Source organism: Ruditapes philippinarum, unplaced genomic scaffold, assembly GCF_026571515.1.
Source record: "Ruditapes philippinarum isolate M1 unplaced genomic scaffold, ASM2657151v2 ctg3285_1_1_1_1, whole genome shotgun sequence".
Classification (NCBI taxonomy): domain Eukaryota; kingdom Metazoa; phylum Mollusca; class Bivalvia; order Venerida; family Veneridae; genus Ruditapes; species Ruditapes philippinarum.
The window spans coordinates 1-23,804 of NW_026860591.1; the positions used below are offsets into that span (position 1 = coordinate 1).

A 23,804-nucleotide genomic window follows, 5' to 3' on the forward strand; every position below is an offset into this window, starting at 1 on the left:
TAGTAAAGAGGAGGTGCATGGCTTTACTAGCCTGTTGGGCTACATGCTTTCTGGCTTTTAAAAAAGGTCCATTGCTAATTTCCATGTATTACAATAATCATGAAAGTAATTTAGATTCCTTTGAAAATCAACTTGGTTATTTGAGACGATGACAGTATATCGTCTGCATATAGCAAAAGCAAGCAAACGTTTAAGCCAGGTTTCATCAGTAATAGGATCATTAAGCAATACTGCGGTGGCACCATTTGTTTCGAGGTATGTCTGTAAATCATTAAGGTAAAGTGAAAAAAGAACAGGGCTTAAATTTTCCCGTTGACGAACCCCAACCTCAGATAAAAAGAACGGAGACTGTTCTCCATTATGCAAAACACACGACTTAATATTTTGGTACATATTGAAAATCACTTGGAAACATTTACCATTTACAGAGGTTTGAAGTAATTTGTGCCATAAACCATGTCTCCAAATTTTGTCAAAACACTGTGAAAAATCTATAAAACCACAAAAAAGTTTTTGTTTACGTTTTTTAAGAATCTCAATAAGTGCATGTAAAGTGAAAATATGATCAGAGCCAGAATAACCGCTTCGAATAATTGATATTTGGTTTCTTCAATCTCAAACATTCATCATCTTACCATGCAGCTTCATTAGAACTAAATTTGAATTTCATTCTCATACTGTACATTCGCCCGCTTCATAATATATCTGAGTCGATAATTGTATAAACTTATTAATGATGTTATTAAGCATTTGTGCTAAAATCCCATTTTCTCTTGAAAAAAGTTCGTAAAACTATTCAAGAAACTTCATTGTCAGTAGTTATTTTTTCCGGCGAATAATTATCGTATTAGTACAGGTGTTTGTTTAATAAAACATATCTTTATATGTGTTCTTATCCTAATATCTAATTTACAGCAAAAAAAGAAAATGATCTGAATCATCTTTATCTTAGACTTTAAATATTTAACATACTGAAAAACATTTGTTGAAACAAACATATAATCTACAACACTAACTCATATGTATATTCCCTTTAATATCAACATGGCACCTGCCATTTAATAAGTGAACATCAGATATGTAACAAAAGTTAACTAATTCTTTACAAAAAATATTCCCTCTAATACCATCTTTATTTTGACGTGGAATTTCAAAGTTACTACCTTCTATTATCAACATGGCCGAAAATATAATGAAAATCATCGTAAAAATGAAATCTTTAAAATCTCGAGTCCTTTTGTTGAAATCACCGCACAAAAATTAAGTCAACTTCCGGATAATCAAGCTGAATTTTCTTCATACATTCGTAAAACACTATTTTTATCAATTATTATGTCTATAAAACACTTACTTCTCAGGTGGTATGTATGTAAAATATATAATGATATCGTTACAATGGTAAAATGTTAAAAAAAATCAACAGTACAATACAATTCTCATATTCTGAATAAATAAGATGAAATATGCCCTGTTGAAAATTATATTACTCATAAAACACTTACGGCATGTGGTAACATTTCTGACATGATCAAAATGAGTATGTGAGCTTAAAAATATCGTATTAACCCTTACATTTACTCATAATTCCACATACTAGTAAGCAACTGAATCAATTTTGTCATAGTGTTTATTTAATCTGCCGATATTCAACGATAGTATTTTGATATTTACAGTTCCAGGTGAGTGATAATTTGGTTTGCATAGGCCACCCTGTTATTCTATTGTCGAATCAAAAAGAAACTCAGCCTCCGGCGTTTCTCTAGTAGAGGTTATAATATGGGGCAAGTGTGCATTTAGTCCATATTGGCACACTTGGTGACTTATTTGCCCGAGGGCTTTAGCCCCATGTAATGACCTGTTTATTGCATATGCTCCGCAGCAATTTTTCAGACTGGAATAAAATCAAGCAATAACTCAATTGTCCGTGTTCGATTATATTATCTAAATCCATCAAGCGATTCGCTTAAGATTTCAACGTCCTTTCGACGGCCATTTGTTTGCGCTGGGTTGTCAATAACGTAACTTGTATACGCGCGGACGTTCTGCCGTTACCGTACAACAGGGGCGTGATAAACGGAAATAACCTCAATATGGGATTTTGGCACACTTGGCAAGTGCGTCACTATGGCATATTGGCACACTTGCTCAAATTCGGGATTTTCGCATGTCATATTCAGAAAAAAGAAACGCATTTTTATTACTAATTATAGTAACATATGCAGTAAGTTGATGTAATTTGCGTCTCAGGTCAGCTGAAACGTCACGTAGTTGTATTTCACTTCTCTCGGCTTGATTTGTTACCATAGGGCTTGCGTTCCCTGTGATTTCTTGTTCATATTGTAATTGAGCACATATGATAGTTTGGCACGGATGGGACAGAATTATCACATAATCGGTGATTAATGGGCGAACAATTGACGGAAATGAAAACAGAACAATTACGGATAAAATTATATTTTATGCAGAATTTTATATGTAAACATTTCAACTTGGACATAATTTTCAACTTGGACATTTTCACTCTGGGCGTAATTTTTTGCTTAAACATTTTCCGTGCATAGAATTTTACATATAAGGCACCCAAGGCATAAATAGTTTCTTAATTTGCACTTACAGACATTGAAATCTTTAAGATTTTAAACCTACTGTACTTCTTACAGACCTATTTGTGCTAAAAAATGATATTTGACCAAGAAATAAAGTTGATTTTTAGAATTTACAGGTGTATTTTCTTTATGAATTTAGGCCTGTATCTTATGACAAATGCCATACGGATAGAAAAAACTACTTGAGCAGATCTGAAAAAGTCTTAGTCTAAAACTACAAATGTAGTAATTTAATGTGTAAAATATAAAATCATTCAGGTCCAAAATGCTTTAGTTATGTAGTTATTTTTCATACAGTTTATTAAACTGTAATTATGTAGGATTTTAGGACAGTATAATAACTGAAATGATTATGTTTCTTGCTAACATTTCATAAATAGCATGTTAGTAGATCTTTTTTTTATTTCTTGCAAATTAAAATAATGTGAAACAAATTTGAAAAGGTCACAACTCATAGAACAATCTGTCGTTTTCTACTAGTTTTCAAATAATTGTAAAAAGCAAAGTGATTAATTCAAAGAAAACCGGTACCTACAAAAACATGCTGCTAGAAATAGAACTGTGTTATAGTAATGTAGAATGTTCTATTCTGTGTTTAGAGTAAATGTTATGTTTCAAATTTTGTGATATTTGTGAAAATATAATGACTTTTTTATGCGATACATTATGTTTTTGTCGAGAAATATGTGAATATCATGGTTAACCCGTTAAAATTCCTCTCTAAAAATTCTGCCCTCGATTCAGCTTAAGAATTCCATCCGGACTTTGTTTCCATCCATTTTTAATTGTTGTAATATATGGGGGAAAGAGAACAAAAAATATATAAATGCCAAATATACAAAATACAAACACGAATTTGCAAAATTATTCTAGACCCTCCAATGAGAACACGATCAGAAAATTTATACAAAAGATTAAAAATATTGCCTTTCAAGAAAAGATATATTTTTCACACCGGTGTCCAAGTATATAAAGCACTGAATAATATGTCCCCTCAATATATCCGAGACTTACTTACCATATCAAATAATCAAAAGTATAATCTAAGATCGATATCTCACGGAAATTTAATTTCGTCTTACAAACCACGTACTAATTATTTTTATGACGCATTCCAATTTAATGCCATGGTTATTTGGAATTCCATACCACTGACTATAAGAAGAAAAACAAAACTGTCAATATTTAAGAATAGTTTCAAGAAATACTTATTTAATCAACTTTAGCACGGTCCATGTGTATTATATATACAAGATACGCTCTTTATATTCATACATGTGTTTTTTTATTATTATGTTTTCTAATAATGGGTGCCTTAGCCAAAGCTTAGTTTCAAGTTTTTTTGACTGTGTTAATTTTGTTAATTTGGTAAGTTAATTTTACTTTTTAAATTGCAGATTAAAATGATGCACTGATGAAAGTTTTATGTTTAATGATAAATAAAATGAATTGTATGAATGTTCAGTATATGTGTTAAGATATATGTTAAAATTGTGATAACCATTTAATCATTTCTTTTACATGATATATTTTCTTTGATTGATATCTGTTCCTTTGGGTGTTTGTTTTTATTTTTATTTTTTATTTTAGAAGGCTGCATTGTAAATCATCGTCGGATACCCACGATTGATAAACATGTCACATAACATGCAATCAGCCGTGGGTAAAATGAATCGATTTGCGTCGATATACAGCAACAGGTGCGTAAAATATCTACCAATGACATCGCGTTTAACAAATCTATATTCTTCAACAGCGGAGGTAAAAAACATAAGAAACAAAATGGCAGCGCCCACGGTTAAAAACTGTTGTACGTGTCTTGCTAAAATCAATGGCAAAAACTATCGCCAAATCAGTTCTTCTGCAAGCAGATATCAATCAGAAAGGAAAACATCACGCTGTAAAAGTAAATAATCTATACTTTCTACTGGAAATCGTTTAATTTTTCGATGTTGAACCTTTCACGTCGTCTATGGTTGTCGCAATATTGTCTGTAATACCGAACGTCGTACAGAACGAGCGTTTTGATTGGTTTTAATCGCCTCATGAAATCGTGAGGCAGCCAATGAAATAGCTGCCTTTGACACACCTCTAATCGACTGAATATCGGCAAAAAATTCCCACGGCTATCCGACGATGTTGTTAATAAGATGTTGCAATCTGTATATGTCTTAATGTGTTACCTTCGGTAAATAAAGTAATTATTATTATTATTATTATCATAATAAGGATTCCGATCCAAAATTTCAAACTCATTTGCATGTTTCGTCCCAATTCCGCCCTTTTTCCACCTGGATTCCACCCAGATTCCGTGCTAAAAGTAAATGTTTTATCACTTGTATAGTTGGAAAGGAATTTAAATTTCTAGGCAGAATTTGATCATTCCACTCCATTTTCGAACAGGCGTGTTTGTATACCTCGCTGTCTGTTGCCAACAAAAACAATACATATGTTATGATTTATCCTTAATCTATATATATATATATATAAAAGGAGTCATTATCATATAGTTTGTCGTATCGAAGTACGCGCATATTGGCCTTTTTGCATCAATAATTTGTCTGTGACATTTAATTCTGTCACTTTAATATAGTACTGATTGATCACGTGTACTTTTATACACACTATTGACTCTGTAAATAATTGTGTGTGTATATATACATCCTTAAGTGTACAAATGTATCATTTCATTTTCATTGCGAGTCACAATTATAGCATAATTTGCTTATTTTGAGTCAAGTTATGGTCTTAATCTTTCTATTGCATTCATATTAGGTTTCATTATTGTAATTCGTTGTTATGTTCTATTCTAATCACTGTTTTTCCCAATGTGGTTAGTGATCCACTGTGTCACTTTTCTGGCAGATTAAGCTGATATTTTGTCTGACAAGCGCGATTTTATAAATACTTTGGACGGACAGAAATCAATTATATTCCAATTTTGACGTGCATATTAAGAACCCATTTAAAGACAAGTAAAACTGAAAAGAATCTGACAGCTGTGATTCAACAATCAAACTTGGCAGGATGTAAGAATGAAAACAAACCACAAAAAGTGCGCAAATTATATGAAAAATATTTTCGAAAGGTTTAAATGATATGAAGTTGACAGCTTTCATTTTGTCAGTATCCTCCTTAAAATAGAGTACAATAACTGCCAGTTTACGCTTTGAAAAGGATAGATTTGTGCATAAGAGTAATATGATTTTTCTGAAACAAATTGATGAATACATATTTAGTATAATAATTCTTCAAAATATTAAATATATGGTCTGTTGAAGACCTATATGTCATTTATTTATCTTCAAACATATGAATGAAACGCTCGGTCGTATACTTTTTCATGACATAGAAAATATGCTCGTTTTCAGAATGATGAGCATATATTTCTTCTTCTGCTATCCGTGATCCATACATATGCAGAATACCTCCACCAGTAGGCACATTTCGATTGCCCTCATTAGGCACAATACCACTTGAAGAGGCCTGTAGTTTTGGGTAATGAGCAAGTGCTCTACGTTCTGCCGTTTCCTCAAGTTTGCTATCAGGAGCTCCACGTTCTCTATCCTTATATGGAACCATTTCATTGGAAGATATGTGTTGTTCTGAGTCATGATATGCTCTTTTCTTTACCCCGGTTTTGCCCCTTACCCGGCCATGAGAAGCAACACGTCCATCACCCTTATGTGAAACTAATGTACTAGAAGATGCACATGGTCTTGAGTCATTCAGTTCCGTCTTTTGTGCCCTAACTCTGCCACCAACTTCACCATAAGGAGCAACGCGTACTTCAGTTACAGTCGGAAGGATATCACTGGATGGTCTCTGCTGTACCACAACCCTGTTACCAATTTCGCCATGGGAAGGATCATGTCTACCATCTTTACACGAAACCATGCCGTCTGAAAATTTGTTTTGTTGTGAATAATGAATATCTGATCTCGCTGTAACCTTTGCTTTTGCTACGGCACCAACTTTGTTTGACCGATAACGATTGTAGGTCAGTCGGTGAAGTTTATTGGTCAGACGTTTACCACCATCCATCCCAGATGCACGTGCGGGAGGGACGACATGTGTTACATGATCTGAAAAAATAGCTTCAATAAAAGAATCTGCGAATTTATTTGTAGTTAAAAAGCTGTACATTTGACAGTTGGTTGTTGAGGGTTTTATGAATCAAAGGCGCAAAAACTTTCAGGAATTGTGTAACATATTTTTGCAGAATGTACATTGTACTTCGGTAATTATCTTTATTTGCAGTATTTCTTAATTCAAAAAGACACTTGTATTGGAATACATTTAAAACAACTAGATTTTGATAGATTCAGTCTATTAATAAGGCAATACAATTAATTGATTGCGTGTATATGGGCTTTATTTCAAAATAAATTAAGACATTTTTCAGAAATATATGGAAATTTGGAGTTTTTTTTATCAGTGTAACGGAACTTATTTATTCACATCAAATTTAATCAATAAATGTATAAAATCATAAATCGGCTACCTATTTGTTACACATATTAGGTGTCTGTGCCAGGGGGTATGGACCCTACCTTACAATTTCAATCAAACCAAATCCCTCAACATTTTGAATTTTGTCGTGTTGGGCTTTCTGAGATTTTGTTTTTTCTTTTCATGATCCATATATTTTGAAAAATCAACCAACACTTTACGCGGAATGAATTTGATCAGCATTAAAACTAAACAGCACAAACTGTTGTGTGACTAATTAGTTAAAATGGTTTCATTTAAGCTTACATTTATAACGTGGCATAATTATTTCTAATATAATACACGCATATATTTTGTGTTCATTTTGTGCCTAACTCGTTATGTAACCAGTTTATTATTGTAATAACATAACTATTCCTTAAATTTATATGGTTAACGCGAAAAGCTACATGTTGTTAATTGCTTACTTTCTTACTACATACTATTTGATAGTTGTCTATGGACAAACGTCATTACGGAAACAAAGATGTTGAAAAATAATCAAGCATTATAATTTACACGGCGTTATCGTCATATGTGTCGTGATATAATACATTCATTTTAATGTATATCCTTTTTTGACTATATAAGTAAAAAATAACGAAAAAGTTGATTTTGTCAAAAAAATACATGTTAACAAACAATATTTAAACCGGCACATTACATTACATTGTGTACACATGACACATTTATTCTAACACCTACCTTCTTGACATTTCTTGACAGCCTTCTTTACAGAATAACATATAGTCGCAGTCGATATGACAAACAAGAACAGGCAGACGGGAGTGAGGCAGAGAATTAGAGACCAGCCAAGCTCAGATGTGGAATAATTTTCGGCAATGAGCAAACATCCGATGAAACTGAACAAACCTTAAATGTATTTTAGAAAGTATATAGAAAATAAATGGACATGAATAAAATAATCATCTGAAAGAAACGCACGGCGGATAAACGATATCACTTTCTTGCAAGCCTAAAAGATGAAAGTGACATTACGTTCATTGTTTCATTGTCATAAGAGGCTGAATCGGTTCTATATTTCTGTAGATTTACTGTTATAACAGTTGATATTAAAAATTATACATTAAATGTAAATCTGAGTAAATATAAGAAAGTCTCTTTTTTTAGCGTTACAGGTTAATTCCGATGGATATTTACATTAATTTCATTGAGACACGTGAAAAATTATATTGTTCATGCGAAGTATATCATAAACTTGACAGGAATTATGGCAATATGTTGGCTATTTTATGAAAATAAGTCAACACTTTTGATTACCTGCCACAGGGAACATAATCAAGCAGCACCACCCAATATAACCACAACACCCCATATCGTCATATCCTTTTTTAGAAAACGTGTTAACGCAAGTTCCAAATACAGCCAAGAACATCATAACAAAGGAGAATACTTCAAGTCCGAGCGCTCGTGCATCTAATTCTGAAAAGATTTAATGAAACAGGCATCATCATTATGTCCTCTTGTTAGTCTGTGTTTCGCTAGATAAAGTCATTTTAAAATATAAACCTTTAGGTTGTTTTTTCTCTATCAAAGATAGCGTATAATTGCTGGATTTTTGTTCGGTAAGGGGACAAATCGCCTGCTTATGTCGACATTTGTTCTTGCATGGGGAACAAGTAATACTAGTCAAAACTCATGCGCACAAAAATATAGTTAAGAGCCATTTCATTATTCAAAAAATTGCAAAACAAAAAAAAAAAAAATGTTGGAAGCAAATCTTTATAACATATTTTTATGTCCTTACATAAAAAATTACGCTACATCAATTATATCTTATTATCACACACCCGTGCCGATTTTGCGACTCCGTAAATATGGTATTGCACGGCCGTGCATATATTTTGACGTGACGTCATTAGCGTTATACAAACATAGTGTAAAGACGCGTTAAATGTTAACGTTATACTATAGGCGCGTCAATGAAAAATGACTTTTATTTCACTTTAACGGTCTTTATTTTGGGTATGTGATAAATAGAATATTAAATTCGTGTAAGTTCATTACTGAATTTATTGCACTCGTTGAATAAAATAATATTATGCTCGCCAGAGGCTCGCATAATATAACATTATTCAACTCATGCAATAAATTCAGTATTAAACTTACACTCATTCAATATCCTCTATTTCTAGGACGTTTGAATCATATGTCTATTGCTTAACTAATAAGTATTGCTACTGATATGCATAGTAGAGATGCGTGACATGTAGAATAGAAACACACTGTAATATCATAGACCTATATTCGCCCCCTCCGGAGTTTAAATTACGACAACGTCAAAGTTACATTCATTGCATTTAACTTTTAATGAATTTTCAGATTGAGAAAAGATGAACATAAAATAGATTCTTTGTTTATGCGTAGTGTTACGAGCCAGGCGTAACTAGAAAGAAAAGCCAGCAACAAACTTGTAACAATAACAAATTTATTACAGAAAAATTATTAAAGAAAAATAAAATAACAAATTATGTTAACAAATACCTGAAGTCCAAATGAAAATGAAAAATTACAAATGTCTAGTCTGATCCTGGAATGATCCTTTTTAATAGCACAGTTAAATCCAAGTTAAATCCAAGAACACTTTAGAATAAATTCCCACAATAAAATCCACAAGAATAATTTATTTTAAAATCCAAGCTCCAATAATTCACTTAATATCCAAGTTGAATAATACTCCAAATATATTGATTTCTTAAAAGGTAACTGATGACTTAATAGATCACTGATGACTTAAAAGGTAACTGATGACTTAAAGAGGTAAAGGTAATGAAAAATGTCAATCTATATATATTAACTAAGAAGTTTCTAGAATAGTCTTCCATTTACTACAGTAATCATAATCTAGCAACTTCACCAATAAAGATCATTCCAGAAGTTTCTATCTAAATATAATGCATGAGTTTTCTACAATAGTTAAGAACCTTCTAGTACATACATGTAGTTTATGTTCTAAAAATAGAACAATGATAATATTGGAAAAACCAACTGGTCAGATACAAACTATATACATGTAATATGTTGCATACATAACAGTAGAAAGCACCATTTTCCGAAACAATCGCACATGGCGCTAATGAAAAACTGGCCGCATCTCGTTCAGCAATTCATTCTTCTTAATCAATTCTAAATATTTTAGCTGAAAAAAACATCATTTTGTAGAGCTCAAAGTGACAAACTTATTGATATGTTTGACTTGCTGATTCACGATGTGACTGTAAGAATTTGGAGGGTTATTACATCTCGTTAAACTCTTGCGCTTGCCACTAGTAAAAAACCTGTCCATCGGTAGCATGTGCGCTTGCCGATGCAGCGATTTTTTTCATTTTATATATCAACATCTCAAGTTTCGTTATAGGTACATGTAATATATATTCAGGTGAGTGATGTTGTTGGTAAGCCGGAGTATTGGCTTAAAGGCTATATAAGTAATTATTGTTTAACGAAACAAATGCGGCCAGGATTATAGGTGTACGTCGCTGCAGTCATTTGTTCTTTTTGAATATAAAATCACTCATGTAAAAGATACCATTTGCCCGAGCCCATTGTGACCTACCCATCCGTCGGACTTTATTACGAATTGGATGTTGCAATAGTTTTGGTCTGATTTACGTAATGGCTATCCGCAATATACATGCATGATATACAGTGCTTCACTAGTGTATGAATACTAGGTAATTTTATAATTTAACTTCTCAAATCTATGTTGAGCTATCCGTTTTTAAGTTTTGATGCAGATTAGCTAGTTCAGTAGCTTTGTCAATTCTGTTAACGATAAAAGTATGTTTGTATAAGCACCTGGTGCTTACATAAAACGGGATAACTGGATGAAATTAGCTTCAGACGTTGTGGCGCTTATTTTTTCTGTATATAAATTGAAATAGCACAATTCCTTGCATCGGTTTTTTCTTTCATTAATCAGATTCGATAGCTTGGATAATCTTCTTTATATTAATATCGCGCTAGCCCGAGAACCCTGGCTCTCACGATTTACCAACATAGCATACTTATTTGTTTTATCACCAGGAGTCCACTACGATGCGGAACCTCAAATAGTAGAACAGAACAGAACAGAATTTTATTTACAGACTTATACATAGGTACATCGTCTTGTTTAACAAAAGATTTGATTAAACATAGTCACATGGCATACGAAAACATACAAATTATAAACATTCTTAAATAAATAAACAATGATTAAAGAGGACAAACTTTATGCAAGATGATAATTACAAATCAGTTTTGTTGAGAGTTAATGATTGCGTTTCTCAACGATAAAGATTCATGGATATATTTAGATAACTTAATTAAAATACTTTTATTTTGCGTTGAAAGTAGATCTATAAATTTAAACACAGATGGTCTAACATAATAACATTTTTTAAGATACTGCATTCGAAAACTATTAAAACAAGGGCATACACATATAAAATGGTATTCATCTTCTATGTCAAATGTATTACAACATAAACAATATCGTTGATCACGAGGTGTATTATTCCTATTGTATCTCCCAGTCTGTATTCTTAAAGGATGTACAGATAATCTTAATCTACAAAAATAATATCTATATTTACGAGGCAGAATATCAAGATAACTTTCATAACTAAAATTAAGCTTAAAATTCTTGTAATTAAACAAAACTGGGCTACGTTCTAACGTAGCTGTCCATTCTTGAATAAAAGTGTCTATAACTCTGCGTTTAAAAATGATAGGGAACACTTTTGCATCAACGCAATTTTCATTAAAAATTTCAGCAAAACCATAATTACAGAGTAGTTTTTTAACATTTGAAACCCAATTGCGGTGTCCTTTATTACAATCCAATAAACCATCTTCATACATAGTTTTTAAAACAATATTATCAGTGTTTTTCAACTTACACCAAAACTTGACAATTCTAACGTAACGAGTCACATACAGCGGATAACGCCCCAACTCACCATAAACTGCAGCAGAACAAGTATTTGCTCTAACATTAAGCAAACGTTTACAAAATTTTAAGTGGATTCTTTCCAATTCTTTAGATTTCGTGTATCCCCAAATTTCAGACCCGTATCCTAAAATAGACCCAATGAAAGCATCAAATAATTGACATAATATTTTAGGTTTGAGATCAAACTTTTTACAATTATAAAACAAAACATTAAGAGCTTTTAAAGCTTTCCCTACCAAGTGTTCTTGGTTAAGCGAAAAATTACCTGTATAATTAAAAACAGTACCTAAATAATTAAAATCATTCACAACTTCTAAAATTTGGCCATCATAGGTCCAGTTCTCATTTTGTAATAACCCCCCTCGTTTTCGAAAAACCATTACTTTTGTTTTGCTTGTATTTACTTTTAATCCCCATGTAGAGCAATATGAATGTAAAAAGATCCAAATGGTTTTGCAGTTCCAATGGTGACTTGCCTAAGATGGCCATATCGTCAGCAAATAACAATAAAATCAAAATAACATCATCAAATGACAGTCCTGATTCTTGACCAGTTTGCAAATATAGCTCTAAATCCTCTACAAAGAGAGAGAATAAAATTGGTGAAATTACCTCCCCTTGACGTAATCCAATAGCATAATAAAAATAATCAGAATAATTCGAACAAGATTTGACACAAGATTTAACTTTTTGATACATGTCTCTTATAATTCGCAGCAATTTACCTTTTATTCCTAATTTATACATTTTCAGCCATAATGCATTTCTATATATACTGTCAAAACATTTCATCATATCGACAAAAAACAACATATAAACGTTTATTTTCATTAACAAATTTTTGAATTAATGACATAAGAACAAAAATTGCATCGGTAGTAGAACGCCCTTTACGGAAACCAAATTGTGCATCTGATATGATATTGTTACTTTCACAAAAGGATTCTATTCTAACATTAAGTACAGTGGTAAATAATTTTGACAAACAACTAACTAATGTTATGCCTCTATAGTTATTGACGTCATCAGTACGCCCCTTCTTATGAAGAGGGATAATAATTCCCTCTGTCCATTGTTCTGGATAAAAACCAGAGTTTAACACAACATTAAATATATCACATATATGGGCACCTAAAATATCGATGCTTTCTATGAAGTATTCATTCATTAAACAATCGCTACCTAATGATTTTCCACGTTTTAACATTTTTACGGCATTTTGAACTTCATTTAAAGTAATTGGTTTATCTAACTCATCATACTCAGTATTTATCTCATTAAAAGAATAATCTTCACAAAAATTTTCAGCCTCAATATTGTTACAATTTGATATATCATTACTTAACTTAGCAAAATATTCTTTAAATATATCTATTGGAATATTGCTATTGTCTGCAGACGACTTATTTTTAAAATATTTCCAAAACTGCTTCGGTTTACTTTTTTTTAAATTCTCTATATCGGACATCTTTTTACAATAATATATTCTTTTCTTTTTACGAATAATACTTTTATATTCCGTTTTATATTTACACAGATTTATTCTATTGATATCATTATTATTTCTATTAAAAACCCTTAAAGCATCTAAATACAAAGTTCTAGCATTGATACATTCTCTATCAAACCAGTCAGAGTTATCTATACACGAGCTATCACTAAAATAGACGTCATTGTTAAAAGTACGACATTTACTAAATAATGGATCTGCTACATTGCGTAACACAGATGTAAAACTATTTAAAACACTATTTACACAGTCACGGTTGGACAAATCAATATTATCAATAATTCTGTTAAACTCAGGCAATTTTGCAATAAGACCACTGCGAAATTCATTTCTACGGTCACTATTCCATTTAAACATAATTTCTTGACTTTTTTCGCACTTTTTTGAATACTTTTTACAAGATATTGAAAAAACATAAAGGTGTATGGTCACTCCATTCATTTGTAGACTGAATGGTAAAATTTTGTATGGATGAAAAGTTACGCTCACTGGTTAATAAATAATCAATCACCGATGCGCCTCTGGGTGAGACGTACGTATATTTACATGTCTCGCCAATTCTACCGTTAACTATTCGTAGACATGAAGATTTGCATAGATCAAGGAGTTTCATACCTTGACTGTTACTAATTTTGTCTACAGAGGCCCGGAAAAGGTGTTCATCAGGAATATAGTCATAATCGTCTGTATATGAATTTAAACAATCGTGTGTAATAAAATCATGCTTATTACCAACTCTGCTATTATAATCGCCTACAATATATATCGAACCTTGCTGACTGAAGACGGAAATATCATTTTCTAAAAGTTCAAATAAATCAGTATTAAAAACATTATATGCAGGTGAATCCTCACACCATATATATACACCGCAAATATATATATCATTATCAATGTGGAAAAAATTATGATCTAGCTTTAACCATATAATAGTATCAAAATGATTTTTTACAATTTCAATGCCATCATTTAAACAGGTTCTATAGTATAAAACAATACCACCACTGTTACGTTTTGCACTACGGTGCCTAAATTTTCTATAAAAATTATGAGAAGTGTAACCATTAAGCAGAACATTACTAGAAGAACATGTCCAGGATTTATATAAAAAACATATATCATTATTCGAGAGAATATTTAAAAAGTTAAAACTGTCTATTTTGTCACTTGTTAGGCCATTAACATTCCATGACAGAATTTTCAGTCCATCCTCTGCGTAATCCTATCCTTTAACTGGCTTCCCGTTCACGTAAAGAGTGTCATATGCTATCCAGGCTGTATCCCCTTTTTGTCGGTGTTCTTTCAATTTTGGAACAAGTTGTCTGCGTTTTTCTATGATTTCTTTCGGAAATTGTTCAAACATACGAAATTTGCTTCCCTCTAACTGTTTCCATTGTTTACGTACAAATTCTCTGTCTTTAAATAATACAAACTTTGCTACAATGTTCCTCGGATGATCACGTCTTCTCTCCCCAATCCTATGCACACGTTCGAACCTCATATTTAATACAATATCACTGGCAATTTTAAGTTTGTTCTCCAGGTGACTTCTCAATATATCTTCAGTGCTCTTGGAATCTTCCTGTGAAATTTCATCGACATTTGTAAAAATGAGATTATTCCTCATAGATTGTGAAGTGAGGTAAACGACGTCATCTTTCAAAGAATCTCTCTCCTTTTCATACTGTATAACTTTACTAGAAAGCTCCGCTACATTAAAGTCAACACATTCAATTTTCTCTTCAACACCCGTAACTCTAATATCTAATGATTTATTTCTCTCCTCCATCGCTACCCATATTTTCTTCAACTCCATATCGAACCTATCGACTTTCTTCTCCAACCCGTCTACTTTCTTTTCAAGTACAGTTAAAGAATCCAGACGTTTTTCAACATTGCCTATTCTTCCATTGATCTTTTCTAAATAAGCCAATATGTCGGCGTTAGTCGGGTCTCTCTTTTCTCTACCCTCAGACATATTGTTATTTTCTTCGTTACCAGATTTATAAAAAACAATATCTATGTCAGATTGATCACCTTTTCCGTATAATACATTGTTAGTTTCGTTTAAAATGTCACTTACTACTAATGATTCTGACTCCTCTGACGGGCCTCTTGGCTTAAATAGTTTATTTCCATTATCTTGATCACCACTTTTATCACTACTTTGCCTACTTTTCCGTTTATTTCCCATAAGTTATATATAAAAAACACTATATTCCATCATTTAATTCCAAAGTACTAATTTTATATTCACAAATAAATGTGTAATCCTTGTTTTTCTATAATTTTAAAGACCGCTCAAAAAAACACAACCGCCATTATACCACGTGACTATAACATTCAAATAGTACACCTGGAACTGCCTTTCTTCTATCTAAAGACTTAGCAAATTGTTATCTTTAGCCCTCAATAGCGGCATTTAGCGGTTACTTGGACTTCTGAATAATAATAAACCATTGATAACAGTCACACCTTGAAAGAGTCAGTTGGTAGAATCGCTGCACCTCGAGATAGACATAGCTACCGCTATTATTTTTGAAGATATAACAAAATGTCCATAGTGACCGAGAGAATAATGAGAGACAGACGGTTAATGACTCAGTTATTGTCTCGTCATCTCAGTTGTGTATTATGATAATCGACCCATTTCAATATGCTATGTTTAGAATTATAAATATGTATTTATGTAATATTTTTTATTTATTTATCGCGTTTGGTCTAATACATTTTTCCTCTCGTGAAATTACAAACTACTGCTGCCAGATATAAGGTTATTAACGTTTTGTCATGCATATAACCAAAACGAATAAAAAATTATTTCTAATAGGTGTCTGCACATTGCAGCAAACTTTATAGAGTTATTATTTATTTGTAAAATAAAGAAAACAAATGAGCTAAAGATGAATTCAGCACTTGAATTTTGTCTGATACCGTATAAGCAAAATTTAAAGTATTTATTGAATTAATATTTTTATATAATACAACTCTCTTAGTTTGAATGTACATATAGTATATTTATTATGTTTAATCATTCAGTCTGTTGAATGTATTCAATACTTTTAGTTTTAAAATTTTATTGATTAATCTCCATAATGTAATTTTGAAACAAATGCTTGGTATGCGGGAATTCATAATTTTTTTCATATAATTATTTACCTTTGTTGTAAATTTGTCAAATATTCATGTACATTTTTGTATCTGTCAAATAGCCCGATGTTCAAAATTTTGAAAGGGCATTTCGCGCATTTGTTTCAACATATTACACATTATATTATTATGGTTGAAAGTAGCGGTCTTAAGACGACAACAGCAGAACCGTTCGATCAAGAGGCATACGTTTCTGTCTTTAATATTACCAATAATAGTATGTGTTTCTTTTTTATAATGTACTGATTCAATCACGCACTACTTAGTCCGAAAGTGGCGAAACGAATAGAAATGTATCTGTACAGTATTTCTATGTGGCAGTGACTGTTCACTTTAAAAGGCAAAAACACTACAAAACAGTCGCATGCACTACAACCGAGCACTATATAGTATGTTAGATTAAAAATATAGTATGCTAGATAAAAACGATTTTACAACATTTATTTCCCTTCTTTTTGCTTATGATAAAATTCACCTAAATGGTACTGTACCTTTAGTAGTTAACTGGGTCGACAATCGCATTACCTTTGTCCTTTAACATTGTAGTATAATTGACTTCATGCGCTTTTAGAAAGGTTATTCAAGACTGGTCTTTGAATAAAAAAAATCTCGCGTCACAGGTTTTATATAGCCTTGGACCGTGACGCATTGGATATTTTTTTTATTAAAGTCAAACCGGATAACGAATGACGTCAAACTCCCATTTTGAATTTGAAAGTTAAGCACTAAAATTGAACCTGTTTGCATTTCTTATTGAACGACACCATTTGATTTTGGATAAGCGTCGCACGCAAATTAAGGCCTTTATTTGATATTTTGCATTTGGTATGGAACATGAACATAGAATGCCTTTAATGATGACCCAGTGAACTTTGTTAAGATAAAGTTAATGGGACTGGGTGGAGAGCTTTGCACTTTTAAGTTGTGTCATAATTCCAGAATGTGCATATAATGTGAAAGAAACAAATGAATAAAGAACCTTATAACTGCTTTACCAATGTAGCGGGTAAAGATGCACATACAAGTTTAAGGGATAGGATATCAAGTCAGAAATCATATTTACCGTCAACGCCCTTTGTGTTTTTGCACGTGTCATTGTTGTCCCCAGAACAGCAACTATATAGCAGACCTATGCTTCTGCAGTCTGAGGTTAAGATCCAGTATGGTGAGAACAGACCAATAGTCTGCAAGATAAATGGCGGGAAAAGGAAACACACCAAGAAGATCATTTCGCCGGTGGAACTCATTTCTTGTCACCAAGGCAGCAAGTCTAAAGAGCATAATATACCATAAAAGGAATTCAAAATTTAGACTATAAAATGCTTGCAATACTTAATGTGTCAAACCCTAACTTAGATAGATGTCAAGTTTTAATCATTTCCTAGAAATAATATATCATTAGAAAACTTTTCAGTATGATTTCCTCTGTGAAAAAAGGCGTAATATGTAATTTTATGTTGTATATATTAGTGTCAACGTATAAAATTCACTAAATTATATCAAGCCAATTTGTTTTTATATACAGCTACTGTGTCTAAATAAAGACTCAACGTGTTTTAATATAGATACAATTTGTCTTTATATACGGCAAATATGTCTTAATATAGAGAGAATGTGTCTTTATATAGGGCAAATATATCTTGATATAGAGCTATATTTCTTTTTATAGGGCAAATATCTCTGTTGTCCTCATATTGAGTGAACGTGTTTTTATATAGTCAGACTATATTTGCATAGTTGTCTTGTGTTTTTCTAAAGAGTCAATGTGTCAATATTCTTTATTCTAACACGACCCACACTTTTTCCTATTGAACATAGAAGAACCGAACCTGTGTGTTATTATGCATCAAAGTCACTGTTGACGTTCTACATTTAGACATATGACGTAATCAATATAAATGTGACTTAACCACAAAAAAAATGCGACGCGCTGAAATTAAGTACGGTAACAAATCAGGAACAATTTAGCATAATATCAGTTACGGCAGCATTTATTTGTTGATGTCGTGTTAGAATCGAATAATGTATTCAAATCTGTGATTTTATCGCTTGATAACATCACTGATTGTCGTCCGGTGCGCATCATTATATCACTCGGGCTACGCCCTCGTGATATAACTCCTCGCATCCAAATTCCAAACAGTGATGTTATTGAGCATGTTTAGGATATATTATTTCTTAAATATAGTGTTAACTTATCTTAATATAGAGGCAACGTTTTCGTTTCTCAAACGTGCTGACACGACTTAATCTTTATACATATTGAAAATATTGTTCATGAGCATTTTGCGATATACAAAGAGTACATTTTACACAGCAGTAATTTTTTTATAATTTATAAAGTCCAGCAAAAATGTATACCCTTATTTAAGATACTAGGAATCAATATAATTCGATACACACTGCTTTAAATATAGATACAAATATATAGGAGTGACAAAAATGAATGAATGAATGAATAAATGAATGAATGAATGAATGAATGAATGAATGAATGAATGAATAAATAAATTGAATTGGTTCAGTAAATAATTCATTCATTCATTATTCGTTAATTAAATTAAAAAAATGAAAGAATAGTAGATTAATGAAAAGTAAATATAAATTGAAATAAAATAATGCATTTAATGTTTTTAAGACATACCTATTCGGAATCCAAAAATTGTAACGCTATATTTTACATTGAGTAAAAGAAAAAGTTATTCAAAGTCTTTGATCCTCGAAGTAATCTGATCTATTTCATTCAATCAATATTAAAGCAGAGATATGTATTATATTTCTATAACCTTTATTTCCTTACAATGAAATTTGCTGACGATATATTTTACTTGATACAGTTTGCTCCACCTACTATCGCTACCACTGTTTGGTATTTTGACATGACAGGACAGTTAAGTAAAGGAATAGTGGTGTTGGACATTACTGAAATCAATGAAAAAGAGGTTATTACGTTCAGATAAACCCGCTACCGCTTGCTGTGCCTCAAATTAATTAAGCTTTTACTTAATATGTTATGTTGAAAAAATCATAAATTTGCTTATCTGAAGGATATTGAAATCCAATTTGTGGAGTACTTCAAAGAAACGGTAGGAGAGATGCGTAGATGCGTGATACACTTTCGTTATTGTTAAAAGATAGTTAAATGATAGTTAGTCTATTCCTTAGCAAAAATATTATATGATATGACGGCTACTAAATTACTTCCAATATAATGTAGTACTTAATAAATTATGTCAATGAATGAGTAGTATTCATCGAAACTACAATAAAGAGGATTTCAAGTTTTTTTATAGATACTGAATTTATTTTCATCGAGTGGTATGTAAATAAATATTTCATAAGTTGCGGTGACAACAGGTGAAATATGATAATTTTCATTCCACATTTATTCCACAAAAAGAAAATAATTAAAAAACTTACTTTTTCTGTTTATGTTATGCTTTTCATTATTTTACCTTACAATTTGAAATACTTCCCCTTGGATTTTGTGTATTTATTGGAAAGTACGGAAAATTTCACAGCAGTAACAAATAAATTATTACTGTGAAAATAAAGAAAAAATGCAAATACGTATTTTATTTCATTAAAATTTCTCAACATTTAAACTAAAAGTACAAATATTAAATAAACAGTGTGATTCTTTATCTCACTATTGCTGATTAAAACATAAATTTGAAATTACAGATAAATTACGAAAGACCAGTGGGGACATTTCAACTCCATGGATTTCTGAATTAACTATTTTATGTTCCTGAATTCACGTTTTCAACATACGGAATTAACGAATTTACATTTTCAACTTCATGAATTTCAACTTAAGTTTATGATTTCACAATTTCGACTTCATAAATTAAACGTTGCGAATTCAAGTTTTGAACTTCACGATTTGATCTTTAATAATTTTAAACGATTTGATTGCTTATAATTACTCTTTCAACTTCTTGATTCAATGTGAATTTTTGAAGTTGAAATCGTTGAAATCGTGAATTATGAAGTTGTAATTTTAAGTTCATCATGTTTGAATCGTGAATTTATGATATTTATCGTACGCTATCCGGTCGTTTACCTTAAGAATATCGAACGGGTCAAGGAAGAAGTAGAAAACTGATGTCAAAGGTTTTCGCACCAGGTGACCGGGCGAGTACCCTACGGGTCTCATCTGAATACCTGCTGGACCACAGAGGGTGAATAACCACCCCATTCTTCCTTGACATGATTGAAAAGTTTCTCTCCGATCTCAAATTATCAATGGTATTCCAATGATCCCTCTATCCCGAACGACCCGCACTTGTAAAGTGACGTATGCTTAAGGGTGTTGTTGCTAGCAAAGCCAAACGCCGTTCAAGCCGTTGTTTTCTTTCGTAAGACAAGCTCACGTACCCCAGTACCGTTTTCGTCGTGTCTGGCTACTTTGTAGGACCACTCACCTCAGATTCAGTAAAGTCATCGGCGGCCGGTCCACAGGACTATGTATGTTCAAGGTAACAAAAATGTCGATCATTTTGAAGTAAGATCTTTAGAGTTGAATATGTTTTGTCCTTAGCGTGAGTCCATGAGAATTCAGGATTGAAAATAAAACCCATATACTTGTTAAAAGATGTTATATGTAAGATTTTGCCTCGAAAGTATCATTCCTCATAATTCATAATAAGTTTATGTCATACACTAGTTTATTGTAATAATCATAGTATCCAATAGAAGGAATGCTATTACATATCATATTATTAAATGGATTGTTTCCAAAAAGTAGTGGCATCGAGGTTGTTAACTAAGTTATATCTACTTTTACGTTGATATTCGAATCTCTTTTTATCATAGCATATTTAAAATTTATAACAACTAATTTTATATAATCTTAAATCATTTTGCGTATTTGTGTTACGAAAATGACGAAACAATTGATACTATTGTTTATCCAATTTATCCATCATCCAACCATGGAGGTTAATTAGAACTGAATTTGAACTTCATTCTCATACATTCGCCAGTTTCATAATCAATCTGAGTCAATAATGTATGTACTTATCAGTAGCCTCATTTAGCATTTGTGTTACAATACTAATTTCCCTTGTAAAGGTTGGTAAATTATTCGCTAAAACTTCATTGTCAGAAGTAATTTTCCAGCGAAAGGCTATCGTATTTGCACATGTGTTTGTTTGATACTTAAAAGGTGTTCTTATCCTAAAATCTAATTCACAGCATAAAAGAAAATGATTTGAAGCCTTTAAAATAATTAGCATACTGAAAAACATTTTTGAAGCAAATATGTCATCTACAACACTACAACATTCCCCCTTTTTATCACCATGGCACCTGCCATTAAATAACTGAACATCAAATATGCTACAAAATTAACACATTCTTTATCAAAATACTATCTTCATTTGACATGGAATTTCAAAATTACTTTCTACATAATCAATATAACCAAAAATATCGTAAGCGAGGTTTTTTAGCACGCGTAAAATGGCTGCGAACATTTCATTTCTTCGCACTAGCAGTATTCGTTTTATACTTTGACATGACGGGTACGATTTAGTCAATGTCGTATTGTACCAGGAATCTGACACCGTGGATCTTATGTATAAATAGACAGAGCTGACACGCTGGTAATGGTTTATCCTAATGCCATGGATATTGATTAATTTTATCTCAATTAAACGATAATAAGCTTTGATAAGCAAATGACCAACAATAAAAAATCAAACAGGAGTATAAACATACGAGGGTGCATCAATATATTCGTAAACTAATTCAATAGCGGGGAAATGATTTAATTCAGATACCTAAAATGATTACTCTTCAAAGTAACGTCCCATGCACGATTTGCACTTGTCCCATCTCTCGACCCATGACTGGAACACGTGCTGTAGCCCGTCACGTGACATCTCTCACAGCTTTCTGTCCACGGCACGCCACAGTCCCTCCTTTGACTCAAATTTCGTACCACAAAGACTGTTTGGAAGTTGGAAACAGCCATAAGTCATGAATTGCTAGGTCCGGGCTGTAGGTTAGGTGCAGTAACAGTTCGACGTCGAATTTTTCTAGTGCATCCATGACAACGTGGCTTGAATGGCTCGGCGCGGTGGCGTGATGAAATATGATTCCGGACCTAAGTAGATGTTGGCTCTGTCTCCTTATTTCCGCCATGCGTTCTGTTCTAAGTAATGTTGCATAACAGTTCCAAGTGACTGTCGTTTTCGGATGAACAAAGTGTTTTAGCATTACACCGTATGTATCACAGAATATAATGGCCATAACCTTCAGGCTGACTTGGATATTTTCGCTCTTGTAGGGGAAGGCGAGGAAGGATGCTTCCAGACATAATTCTGACGGTTGCTTTCCGGTTCCAAAAAGTGAATGCACGTTTCATAACAAGTTACCACTCGCCTTCTTCACGATACCTCCTTTCGTATCGCTAACACATTTTCATCCTTGTCCCCATCTGCTCCGATGTAAACAAACGAGGCATCTATCTTGCTGAAACGAGGCGCATTCCTAATTTATAAGTCATAATGTCTTGAGAGCTGTACCATATGAAATAGCTAACTTTTCTGCTACATGTTTCACACTTACTCGTCTAACTTGGAGTATGTACTCCTGAATGGCACTCACTGTTTCTTCAATTGCTACAGACACTGGTCTACCTGCACAAATGTCGTCTTCGGTTGCCTCTCTATCATCCTTAAACCGCTTCATTCACTTTGCACCTTTTGACAGAGCGGTATCTCCGTAACTTTTTTGCAAATCTTGACGAATATCGAAAAAAAGACGTTTCGAGTTTTGTGTGAAACTTTATAACGAGCTTGTAACGTATTTTCGAACGGACGCCCGTAACATGACGTCATTTACGGTTTATGACGTCATAAGTAATGACGTCAAAGCTGTGTACATAGTACGATTCAATATGAAATAATCTGTTTTCACAGCATTTCAAGTTTCATTTTAAACGGACCAGTAGTTTTGACGCTATTGAATTAGTTTAAGAATTTTTTGTTGCACCCTCGTATCAAGACCAATAACAACTTCTAACAAAATCAAAGCACAGAAGGCGCTGAATTTGTTTGGGTCTCAGAATGTAAGAAAGGTA

At 32.4% G+C, this 23,804-nt stretch overlaps 1 protein-coding gene across 1 annotated transcript; it reads right to left on the minus strand.

Moving 5' to 3' along the window:
* Positions 1-5,900: 5,900 nt before the first annotated feature.
* LOC132712705 (uncharacterized) lies at positions 5,901-17,981 on the minus strand. The gene is made up of 4 exons (XM_060695120.1): positions 17,778-17,981; positions 8,379-8,540; positions 7,803-7,970; positions 5,901-6,691 (listed from the first exon to the last, which is right to left on the minus strand). The coding sequence occupies exons 1-4, from the start codon at positions 17,959-17,961 to the stop codon at positions 5,901-5,903; spliced, it is 1,305 nt and encodes a 434-aa protein (XP_060551103.1). The 5' UTR covers positions 17,962-17,981.
* Positions 17,982-23,804: the final 5,823 nt, after the last annotated feature.